Raw genomic sequence first — 13,751 nt, 5'->3', positions numbered from 1 at the left:
ACTTGAAAACGAAACAGATAAATCTGACTTCAATAGACAAATTAATTAATGTTCTAGAAAATATAAACAAGAGAAATAAATAATTGATGCGCGAGCGCGATGATCAATTCCTGCATACTGTACGTATAGGCTCTGGTTAAACATAACACTTAATTGGACTTGTCACACACGAATTCTTCAATCTCAACTGTTAATGAAGTGTCCCAGAACACAACTAGCTAATATACGAATGTTCCCTAATATTAATTTATTTTTGCTATACTCCAGCACGCTTGGTGTTATTTGTGGTCTCTTTCTTGTCCTTGCTATTATCATTGTTATTCTCGACACCGGATGTGAAAGGGTACCCAATTCCATGGCGAGTGTTAGGGAATAGCATGAACACAGCGCCGGCCGCCACCCCGATCACCGGCGGAATCACCTGAATCAGAATCTTCTGTGCCGACTCAAACCGCCGGTAGAAGCAGCTCACCGTGTTGGCGTCCAGAAGCGCCAGAACAGCGAACACGATCAACCCCAATAAAGCATGCGCGAAGTCCCCCACCCTGAGCTTATACTTGGCCATGTCGACCTTGTCGGACGCCGGCGCCGGCCACAGCCCCTTGATGGTGACGATGCCGTAGTGTCGTTGTTTGTCGGAGCCCATGTAGCTGTCGGTGAAGCAGGCGAAGCAGCAGTTGAAGGCGCAGGCGACTAAGAGGGCAGTAGTGAGAATCTTATTGGTGGCGGTGGTGCAGTGGCCGGCGTCGGTGACAACGGGATTGAAGAACTGGAAGAGGAAGACGGTGCCGGTGGGGAGGAGCTTGATGAGGTTACCTAGTCCGGTAAATGTCTTGCTGGTTAGGGTTTGGGAGGTTGAGGACGATGAAGCCATGTCGTTATTACGGAGATGGCTACGTTATTATGGGTTCGTGTTTGAGGCATATGGTCGGGGTTTTATAGAGGAAGAGGAAGAGGAAGAGGCGGCGAAGGTCTCTAATTTTTTCTTTATGGAAGTGCATGCAATGTAACGGTCTTTGATTTGATCATTCTGAATATCCAAGCTCATCGGCTAATTAATTATTATATATTGTGATCGACTTTTTGAATCGATCACTCTCTATATTTTAATATATAATAACATTCAATGAGCCAAGGAAGATCACGAATACGATTCCAAGTCTCTACGACAAACTCCCCGCTATATTCATGACTTGGTCTCAGCAACAAATTAACATCCTAGAATGTTAGGTGACGTAGAGTCAATATATATCGCATTATTTTAATTTTTCTTTTTTTTTTTTGGTTTGAAGAAGGGAGCAAAAGGTCAATACAAGGACACCAATTATTATCATGATTATTATTATTCCAAACATCATGAAAAACCAATCAAAATACGAGTCATACGTACATATCTCGAGTTCCTAAAAAAATTCTTTAAAAAAAACTATTTAATCTATTTATTTTTTGGACGAACTATTTAATCTAATTAGATACAAGTTTTGGTGATTTATAAATTACTATTCTGAGATAAAGATTTCCTTATATGATTATTCTATGATTCTATATATGTACGAGGCGTGTTGGAGTAATGCCAAAAGCTGATGATGTTGTACATATCCCCATGCATGCATCAATGCTCTTCGCACCATTGTTTTTGGACCCAAATGGTTGGACTAGTCAAATTATCACTAAAAAAGAAATTATTTTAACTTTTTAATTCGTTTTAGCAATTGATTCACTTTAACTTGGCAGTTTTTGAAAAGCCAGAGCTGTTAAATCATTTTGACCCATTTTTATATATATATATATATATTATTTTTATTTAATTATTATGTCATTGGTTTAATTATCAATCTAATCAGTTAAACCATAAGACTAATAACTTACTATTCTATTTGATTCATTGTTTGGTTCGGTTTTTAAATTATTGGTTCTGACCCATTGCTTTCCTAACTAACTAGCTAGCTTCTCGTGTCACTGATCATTTTGTATTGACATCACTCATATAATATCAATTTCGTCAAATTTTGATTAATTCATTTAGTTGAACAAAATTCTATCGCACCAGTTTCATAGAGAATATTTATCCTTTTCAAATAACTTACATTATAGGCGCAGAAACAAGGGGATAAATAGGAGCCACAACCCCACTTGACTTTTTAATTTTTTTTAATAAGATGTAGGAATTATATATCTTCAGCCTTCTAAATTAGTACATTATAAAAACCTTAAAACATTATATAAAATTCTCATTTCAATTTTATATGTAGTCTTTTACATATATATAGTCCAACTGTTTCAATAGCTTGGAGATATATTTGTCATGAGATCCATTTATTCTCAACAAGATAGTATTACATTTGCTCTTAAAGCGTTAATGCTACACTTATTTTATATTTGATAAAATAAATTATTAAAATTATTACTAACAAACTTTATCAAGCATTCCAAGAAAAATTTCAAGATATATTGAGGTTATAGTTAAGATATATTTTTTTAGAAATAAATTACTTTTTTCTATAATAAACTAAGCTATAAAAATTTATTATATGAATGATTTGTACTATAATATAATTAGATCTTATTGAAATAAAGAATTTCTAACAATTGAGCACCATTATTGTGTTAATATATGTATTCACTAATAGAGCTTATTAGATTGAGTATAATTTTAAATTCCAATGATGTATTTAAATCATTTAATGACCATGGAGAAGTTGAAATATTTACCAATTTAATAATATAATTTATATTTATATCAAGAAGGAAATTGCTGAAAAGTTTATCATACACATAATAATTAATTATTCTTATACTATAAAAAACCAATAAACAAAATTTAAAAATGAAAGTATATATTTATTTTTGTTATATATTTGTAAAGTTGAATATAAATACAAACATCGAAATATTTATACTATATTAATGATATTACATCTATTACTTCACTTTGATTATTACGTAGGTTTTGTCATCTTGACTTTCCTAATAAAATTTTCTGGCTTGGCCCTGGATCTGGAAACTAAGATTGAAATTACACCCTTATTATAAATAGTATTATATACATTCACTTCAAAACAAAACTGAAATCTGCTGATTAATATTAACGTTAAACCTTTTTAATAAAATAAAACGTGAAGGACACATGATTATTTTCTTACACATGGTAATTAATTACATTAATTAATTACCATATCCACGCAATTACCGAGCTGCTGGAAATTATATAGCACTCTCTCCTTTCTTAGATATGATGATTATAACAAAATATATCCCAATCTGCAATTTAGATTCAATGTTTTTTCTCAACAAAATATCCTAATGTCCTTATTAATTTCAATATAATATCAATATTATTCAACCGGAAAATACATTAAATTAATATTTCTAACATGAATACGTACTGTGTTGTTTGAATAACTTACAATTTTTAATTAATGATCTACCTATATCGATCCCAAGCTTATTCAAGTATCTGTTCAACAAGTTCACGGAAACTCCAATATATATCCAAATTACTGGAAATATACAAGAGGATGGCAAGATCGGACATGGTTTTAATTTTTGATTCCAGTGTCTCTCTGCCAAAATTAATCAATTTAGCGTGCGCAAGTATTGACTATAACAAAGAATAGACTCTTACCTACTGGTTCATTTGCAGACTTAACACAGCTAGCTACCAGTCATGTATAACCAAGAACATCAAATCAATGGAGAAAGACAATCGAATTTGAATGTTAATTCTATGAAGCATGCAATTTATGTTTTAGGAGAACTTAGATAATTATTTCATCATATTGACATAACAAGTAACTTAATCATATTATGAAACTATATATCAATTAGTGACTTTAACTCATTTTTGGTCATATATAACTTTCATATTGGATTTGTTTCTTTTTCTGGGGATAAGATAACATGAGGTTTTTGCAGTGAATAACGTCCTTAATTAAGTAATTACTTTCAGCACATGGTTACGTTGGCTTATATATGTTGTATTACTCCATTACGAAATCGGTGCATATTGAAGATCCAAAAAGAATTCATTTTACAAATGATGACAGCGTTTAGATATGTTTCACTTCGGCCACGCCAAACAAAATTCGAAGAGGAAAAATCCTTAACGGGTGAAATTTATTTGTACCTAATATGTAAATATCAGAACTTATTAAGTTAATATATATATATCATTGGGAGAATATCAATAAAGGACCTTGAAAGAATTTAATATCTAATAAGAATTTCAAACAAGTAAACATCAATAAATTAACAAGTGAAATTACTATTTTAACAATATCTAATCTATTCAAAATCCTCGTTAAATATTAAATTCTTTTAAGGTTCTTTCATTGATATTCTCCTTAAATATAAAGAGAATATTAATGAAGAGTCATTGAATTAAAAGATATAGAATGATCTTGTTTATCACCGATTTGTTAGCCCTGACTCGTGAGATTTATTTCAGGTTTCATATTTCAATAATTAGGCTCTTTGGTAATGGATAATATACGTGTGCATTCCCCCCCCCCCCAAGATATACTTACAGTTGGCAACTATAAGATCAATCTCCCTAAAAAATCTCAGCGTTTGAATGTTAGTTGATCATTTCTTGAGGTGTTAATATTAAACTTGACCCGGCGAAACATGCACGTACTTGATTAAAACACTTGATCGATTTGGAAAAGTCAAAAAACATGCGCCATGTCAAAGGTACTCTATCGTGTTGTTCTCATTTTTCTAACGTGGTTGGCGTCACAGTGCTTATTTGCTTTCATTGGGCCTTTATTGAGTCACCTGATGTAATTGACTGTGTTACTAAATTGCCCAATCATAATATGAATATGGAATAGAGTCTATGCCAATAATGTATATAGTGGGGCCGGGTATACAGTTTAATTTCTACTCCATATGCCAAAAAAAAAAAAGATCAGATGAAGATTCAACGATATAATATTCCAAAAATGTGGAGACGGCTGTTAATAGTTAATGTCATGAAATGAAACGAACAATTCAACATGTTCATTACGTGTGACGTTTGTTCTGATAATAAGAAATTAGGCATAAATCACTATGCTTACACAGACTGATGACAAATATTGAAATTGCAACACCTCGCAAAGAAACATGTTGCATGACTTATTGAGAAACAAAACAGAAACGGCATCAACGTAACAGCCTCAATTTAAGATAAGTAGCAGAAACATTCACATGATTAATTACCAAGTATGATCAAGAGCAAGCAAAGCGTTCAAATAAATAAATAAAACGAAATAGAGTGCAGACGTTAGCCAGTGAGGATTATAAGAAAGTGAAAAGCACGTGTTACGTTATCTGCAACGCACAGTTGCGTCTAGAAATATGGATATTTGGGTTCAAGAAGTGAAGATATTGGAGTCGTAAAAATAAATGGAGCATGGTGACGATGAAAGGTATGCATATCAAATGGAGATGACGACAATTTTCAATATATAATAAAGGATTTTGTGGACAGGAGGAGTGTGAATGACAAGCATACATTTCTTGCATCTCATTATATTATATAATCCACCAAACACTTCGCAGATTTCTTTTCTCTTTTTCTCTTCGCAGCCACCCATTATCACATCCATCATACATTCATTACAGCTTCTACTTTATAGTACGTTGTATCCCATTTCGGGAATAATCTGTCACAGACTTACTTCCTCGTTTAAAAACATGAAGTATTTTATATTCATTTTAAAATAAAATATTATATTATATAGAAGTAAATATGAAAAGCTAGTATTAGTTTGAAAATAAATAATTACTTTATTAAAGATAAAATTTAATTAAGAATGACTTAAATTTTTTAACAGTGAAGCATATAATACTACTGCAAAGATGAGCCTATATATCATATGGAATAATCCGTCACATATATAATTTATCCATTTAAAAATATAAGACATTTTATATTTATTTTGAAGTGAGATATTCTATTATATAAGAGCAAATATAGAAAGATAGTATTAGTTTGAAAACAAATAATTACTTTATTAAGGATAAGATTTAATTAAAAATGTCTTAAATTTTTTAAGAGATAAAGCATATACTACTACTACAAAGGTAAGCCTATATATGCACCTTATATGATTTTCAGTTTTCACTCATTCAAGTCCAATGCAATTCAAAGTTTTTAAAATTAGGGAGGAAAGGACCGAAGGAGAGTTTTTTTTTAAAAAAAAAAATTAGAGTCGAACTATATGTACATATAAAGGAAGAATGTGGGAGAAAACTAAAAGGATGGAGTTAAAATTATTTTTGGCATTGAATTTTAAAAGAGATATTACGAGAAAAGTGGATGTCAGGGGCTGGGATGTGAGCAAATTAACTGTATGTTTAGTATATGAAAAAAGATTTAAAAAAATAAAATGTATCTAAAAATATAAAACAGATCTATTTTCATTTTCATTTTTTTAATCACTTTTAATTATAAAATTAATTTTATAAAAAATATATTTTAAATGATAATAATTATATTTTTTAAATGATGTGGCCAGATATTAGGCTGGGGTGATGTGCAGTGCTAATAACGAGCGGATGAGATGAGAAGGGGTGGGGGCAAGATTTCATGTTTGCGAGGGCCAGCTCATCAATGGAATATGCTTTCCCTTTCATCACGTCAACAAAAAAAAAAAAACAGAACGAGTGGGGTGGGGCGCTCTTCTTTTTCCTTTTTCCTGTGGTGATTATTTTTCTGCCAAAGATTTTTAAAAAAAAAAAAACATTGAGATGGGGCACCCTGTGGAGATCTATCATTAAATTAATAATAAAAGTAATAATTACATTGGTGCACTTCTGGATTTTAATGTATCTTTAATATTAAATATTGCTCTATACCCTACTTTATTGATCATTTTTATAATATTATATTCATAAAGTCACTTGCAAGCTACGAGGGATATTTCTTCTTTGTTAAAACAATGGCCATCAAGTACCGTTCCCCTTCATTTTTTATGTAACTATCCATCATTAGGTCGAGTATTGTTGACAGCTCGTTTAACTTTTTCTTCATTTACAAATTTTATATAATAAAATGTTTTTAAGTTAAAATTATGCATAATTTGTTACAGTAAAATTTGAGTAAAAATCAAGAATTTTGAAGTTTTTTTTTTTTAAAAAATTTGAACAAGTCATTACCGTTATTGCGACTATGATGTATTTACAAGAGTAACAAAAATTGGAGGGAGAGATTTGGTTGGGAAGGAAAGATAGAAGGGAAGGTCGCCGGAGCAATGGAGCACTCGTTCGTGCTATGTCGTCACGGGAAGAAAATTTTTTAACACAGAACTCGATTAGGCACAAAAATTATGAAGAGTTGTGCGTTAAAAATTTGAGAATCTCGATTTTGCAGAAGCGGAATTCAGATTTGCAGCATTGTGACAATTGATAAATGCTTTGTCATTTGCGGGGAAGCAGAAGGGATTGAGATGAGTGCCAGGTCATGGAAGGCGAGGAGGGAAAAGGAGGACCCGCTCAGATGCGACAATGTCGTTTTGTGCTCAGTTGACCAATGGCGGGGCGGAGAGAAATTGAACGCTGTCAAGAGCAGACAAAAACCGGAGAAATTGAGCTGAATTGGGTTTCGTATCATTTCTTTTAAGCGAGCACTTGACATTGAGCCCTGCAGAATAGAGTCAATTGCTGACATACGCAGGGATTTGGATTGTCTATTTCGTTTGAGAAATTGCCAGAGATATGAATCATAGGTCATTGCGAACGTAGGTGATGGGAAGTGGAGTCGTCTTGGATGGGATTGTCACTCTCAACCTGGCTTGTACTGTTACTCTCGAGACCCTTCATCTTGTTTTGTATCTGAGAAGAAACGGAAAAAGGTTGCATTGCCATGCATGGCTTGTAGAGGCAAGTTGTGCAAAGGAAATTCCACCATAGAATGGTCGCCTTTGTACGACCCTATTGCCATTAATCCTTGCCTCTGTCCTACTTGCGAGGGAAATAGAATTTCCTGATTCCCTTTTCTTCTGCTCTTCTCCGTCACATGCAAATTTTCTTAATCTTATGTTTGAATACGGGGGAAACAATTCCCTTCAAGTCCCACTATACTTGCTGTCTTGCTGAGCGACTGGTCAGGTCAGAAACAGAGATGCTGCAATTCAATTATTTGCCTATTTGGTGTAAAATTCATAGTAATTATGAAGAGTGTGTGTGTAACTTGGAAGAGTTAACAGTGGAATGCTGAACTGTAAAATTTGTCTACATATTTTCAAGAGTAACAAAAAAATTTCCCCAAACTAGTTGGGTATGTGGTCCAAAAGCCATATATATATATTTTTTTTTGGAAAAGAAAAACCTAAAGCAGATTACATTTCAGAGGTATTATAAAACAATCTAAAATTATGAACTGTGATTCTGTGAATGATAATGACTCCTGTTCCTTACATAAAAAGGAAAGATGTATCAAATAGACCTGTAATAGATACAGGCTATTCTCCAATCATCTTGTCCAAAGAAAAATTATAGGCCTATTTTTATTGTTAAAGTATTTGTGAAAGAACACCCTCTACCCAAAACTATTAATTGAAGTAATTTTATTTTTAAAGTAATTAAGACAGGGCAAATTAGCCTCTGCCACTGAATACTGAAAACGTCCGTTAGTATTAACCAGAGGAGGACCCAGTTGGGTCAGGAGGTTCTCCGTATCTTCCCATCTCGTCGGTATACTCTCTCTCTCTCCCTCTCCATTTCCCTGCTTGTTGTCATTTCCATTTCGAGACATTCATGCTCTGGATTATTAACCAATCAGAACAGAGTTGGCTTCTACATGTTGAGGATTTTGCACCTTTTTGGTGACGCCATTCGGAGAAAATGTGCATAATTACGGGCAATTGATGACTATACCTTTCGAGGATTTTGCAAGCATGATGTTTCTGGCTTAATATAGTAATCTTGATTTTTTTAAGGAAAGATATCAACTAAGGACTGTTGAAAAAAAATTATATCATTTAAATTTTAAAACTGCATTATAGATCATTAATCTTTATATGAAATGACTGAATTGTTCCTAAAATTAAAAATAATTTTAAAAAGGTCACCCCACTATCATTAACATTGGCCATAGCTAGAGACTCTATCGCCATGTGGGTTGTCGGAACTTTGGCACTGGTGACAATTTATTGAGGAATAATTAGTGAAGGTAGCCAAATATGAGTTTGATCCCATGATCCTTTTATGGTAATCATGTATGGCAAAAAATAATATATATATAGTAACTCAAACTTATAGCCCAAGCTTCTATAAATGTTTGTTTTTCATCAATAGACATTCATTTAAGTTTTAATAACAACACGTTTGAAATTAATAACAATTCATTTGAGTTTTAACATGTTAGAAAAACTAATAAGATAAGCTTAACTGGACAAGTGTCAGTCATTCGTCAACAAGTATTCGTCCATGTTTTGACAACAACTTATTCAAAATTAATAACAATTCATTCATGTTTTAACAAATTAGAAAAACTAATAAGATGAGCTTAATAGTATAAGCGTTAGTTCTTTGTCAACAATTATCCATTTAGGTTTTAACAACAACTCATTCACAATTAATAACAATCCATTCAACCTTTAACAAGTTAGAAAAACTAAAAGGATGACTTAATTGTGCAAGTATTAATTATTTATTAACAAGTGTCCATTCAAATTTTGAGCAACTCATTCAAAATTAACAATAATTCATTTGAGTTTTAATAAGCTAAAAACTAGTGCTTGTACAATTAAACGTTTCTTGTCAATTTTTCTCACTTGTTAAAGCCTGAATGGATTGTTATTAATTTTAAATTTGTTATTGTTAAAGCTCAAACATATACTTATTGATAAAAAAATAGCAATTATACAATTAAACTCATTCTATTAATTTTTCTAACTTCTTAAAACATGAATGGATTATTGTTAATTTTGAATAATTTATTGTCAAACCCTGAAATACTTGTTGATAAATGATTAATACTTTTATAATTAAAATCATCCTATTAGTTTTTCTAACTTGTTAAAACTTAAATGTATTATTGTTAATTTTAGTTAAGTTGTTATCAAAACATGAATGAATACTTATCGATAAATGACTAACACTTGTTAAATTAAGCACATTCCATCAGTTTTTCTAACTCATTAAAACCTGAATGGATTGTTATTAATTTTAAACATGTTAGTGTTAAAATTTGAATGAATATTTGTTAATAAAAAAAACTAGCGCTTATACAATTAAGCCTATCCTATCAGTTTTCCTAACTTATTAAAACATGAATAGATTGTTGTTAATTTTGAATAAAATTTTGTCAAAATTTGAATAAATATTTGTTGATGAATGATTAACACTTGTACAATTAAACATATTCTATCAGTTTTTCTAACTATTTAAAGCTTGAGTGGACTATTATTAATTATGAATGACTTATTGTTAAAATTTGAATAAATACTTGTTGATAAATAACTAACACTTGTAGAAGTTTGGGGGTTAGAAGTTTAGACTACTACATAAATTATTTTTATCCATGTATGATTGAGATAGCTTGGTGACTATCAAGCTTTTTAAGTGACTAAGGGGTTATGGAATTAAACCTTCTTTGGCTACCTCCACCAATTATTCCTCAATGATCCCTTGGCCACCTTCATCAATTATTTCTCAATAGTAGCAGGATTTGCAGTAGCCTTGTTGGCATGCAAGGTCTCCAGTGGCAAGAGGAGGTAAGGAATAGTGCTCATTGAAGGGAAGAAGGCAGAGCAAAAACAAGCAATAGCTATCGAGTAAGCTATTAAAGTGGGAGAAAGGGAAAGGGATTCTCTTGAGTTGGGATTTAATTAATTTAAATATGCCTGTTTGAGTTTTAGTTGAATATAATTATTTATAAAATTAATTAATTAATATGATTAATTTTAATTATAATGCAATTTATTTGGATATTATTTTTTAAATTAATTTTAATAAAATTGAATATGTTTTATGATTTAGTTAGAAATAATTTTAGATGTAAAAATTACCATAAAGAACATTGCTTTTCAGAATTAAATTATTGATAAAGTTATATATAATATTATTAAATTTGGTAAACTTTATTTAACGAGTAAAATATATTATTTAACTTATATATATGATTAAGTATATAAATTTAAATTATATTAATATTAATAATTTAATTTATGTAAATAAAGAAATCAATATATTAATTTCAAACACATTTAATAAAAGAGAAAGATATAATTTTCAAATGCAAAACATCAATTTTACAATAACTAAAGATTTGGTTGATAATATACAAGTTAATTTCTAATGACATTATAAATATAAGCCATATCTGATGAAGATATTGTGGACGATGGTAAGGACGAGCATTCATCAACGTGATAATTTTCCTTATGTTCTATTTGATCTTCCCTTTTATAACGCATAAAATTAGAATTAGATTGTTTTCTAATGAAACTATGTATTGTCATTGTTGTAATAATGATTTGAACTGATATATCATAGTTAAAGCTAGGCATATTGTGTAAAATTAAAAACCTATTCTTCTGAACTTAAATGTTTTTTTTATTGTGCATCGTAAAATTGAATGAAAATAATTGAAGGCCTCATTGCTATTTGCAAAACTAGTTGATTTTATAAAATCAAAAAGATAGTAGCGTTCTCGCCTATATAGTCTAAGGTATCTATTTGGTTTTAGATAGCCGGCATCCATCAAGTAATGTTTACTTTGTAAAAATGAGATTATTATCAATGTTTGTAAGTTGAAAAGTTCAACATAAATAAATTGAAACAACAAATACACCTAAAGGAAAATGTGAAAAGTTCATCGGCCAAGTTGTCAAAGCACGTTTAAATATGTGAGCATCATGGGTAACACCCTCCCATCCAACCAAGACAAAGGGAAAACACATGTCCTAAACACACATAGCCATTACATTTTGCGTTGAGATTCCTTTTCTTCTAATATGTTTTAATTGTTCATTGGTTGGGACTACACATGAAATATGCGTACCATCAATTGCTCTAATTACATTTTTTAAAAAATAGCTAATATTGCTTATCATTTTTTTTTGTTTTATGTGCAACAAAAGGACTTGTCTTGTGATTTGATATGTTCCATTACAAGTTTACAACAAGCCATTAAAACTTATAGGAATGTCTGCTAATAGTCTCTCATGAGTAAGCCATTTCTTGTGACACCCTGTTTCCTAATATATATCCAATTATATTTAAAAATATTACAACCATTTCTCGTATCCTTATTTGCCTAATATCCTTCAATCCATTCCATACCAATTCACTGCATAATTGATGAAACATATATGGTTTCATTTTAAATATTTTATAGCAACAAAGTGAGTGTCCTTTTAAAGTTTCGTTCGCCTATAAATGGCATAAATATCCACTACTTCTTCACAGCTCTTTATATAAATGTTTTACTATATACAACCCAATCAAGGCACTAACTTTTTGAGCTCTCTTTAATATTTTTTTTATATGACTTTTCATACTCTTTCTTACCGTAGCCAAACACATGCATAACATATACACTTAATTTTAATTATAAATAAATCTAAATGACTCAACAATGCAAATATCAATAACTTTTTCACAATATTAAAATAATTCAATATCATAAATATTTCATATTCATCAATCAAAGAGTTACATTAATCAAAATAAGAACACACCACAGATCGAAAGAGTTTTCTCCAAATCTAACAAAAAAATAGTTGGAGAAGATCATCTACCTTGCAAGAGGCTTAATTCGGCTGATGTTTGACTTGAACAAATCAGAGGAGGAGGAGACGAATAGGATGCTAGACAAAGAGCTTATCGGAGATGGGGTGAGTAGATTGGGACAACACAAACTTTTTCGATTATGGCCGGAGATTGTCGCCACTGGCCATAGATCACAGATGGCAAACAGCGACCAAGTCGGGGGTAAGAGGAGAATGGCACAGGAGAAGAAGGAGCACATGGGAGACGAGAAAACGAGAATATATGCAGTTTGACAACGGTTAGAGATTGTTTCTGCTGGCCATAAATCAACAATTGTGGACGGCAACCAGGTCGAGGGTGGGAGGACGAAGGCACGGAGAAGAAGGAGCACAAGAAAGCCCACGGGAGACGAGATAATGAAGGAATATACGTAGCTGTGTAGCACAAACTAAGGATAATATTATTGGCAGGTGAAAATTTTTGACGAGTAATTAATATTCTAACGACAAATTGAATTGGAGGAGTTGCCACAAATAATCAATTAAAGAATAAATGATGTTGTTTGGGTGTTTTTCACCCAAACCACGATTTTCGCCCAAAAAATTGATCCAGTGTCCAGACAAGCACGACGCGCATCAAGGCAGATGCGATTTACACGGCGATCGAGAAAGAGGATACTTGTCCAAAGCTTCCCGTTTAGATGGTTTCACTGGAAGGAAGATGGTTTCTCAGGCTTTGATGATTTGGATTCATGGGTGGTGGCAAAGCAGAATGCAAGAAATCAAACTCTAATGACCGGGCTCCACCTGGCCACAAATGACGAATAATTTTGACATCTAACAGCAGGGTCTAATTACTAATTACCAATACTTATAAAGTACTGGCTGCTTCTCGAATTCTTTGACAAAAATGAAACTTGACCTAAAATTATATTAATATCCTTAGTTTCATTTCAATAGCACAATGAATCATACTCCTATATAAAAATTATTCACTCAAAACAAATTTCTTTAAGTTTAAATAAGTATATTTAATAATCAAGATACTCG

The 13,751-nt window shown here is 31.6% G+C and overlaps 1 protein-coding gene across 1 annotated transcript; it reads right to left on the bottom strand.

Moving 5' to 3' along the window:
* LOC129310110 (protein DMP2-like) lies at nucleotides 1-936 on the bottom strand. The gene has a single exon (XM_054951964.1). It carries the CDS (start codon nucleotides 872-874, stop codon nucleotides 257-259), a length of 618 nt encoding a protein of 205 aa, XP_054807939.1. The 5' UTR covers nucleotides 875-936; the 3' UTR covers nucleotides 1-256.
* Nucleotides 937-13,751: the final 12,815 nt, after the last annotated feature.

This window comes from Prosopis cineraria, unplaced genomic scaffold, assembly GCF_029017545.1.
Source record: "Prosopis cineraria cultivar Desert tree isolate PC_DT_omini unplaced genomic scaffold, ASM2901754v1 PC4, whole genome shotgun sequence".
In the NCBI taxonomy this organism is placed as follows: domain Eukaryota; kingdom Viridiplantae; phylum Streptophyta; class Magnoliopsida; order Fabales; family Fabaceae; genus Prosopis; species Prosopis cineraria.
Note: the sequence above shows the minus strand (reverse complement) of the source record. Positions and strands in the feature narration are given on the sequence as shown.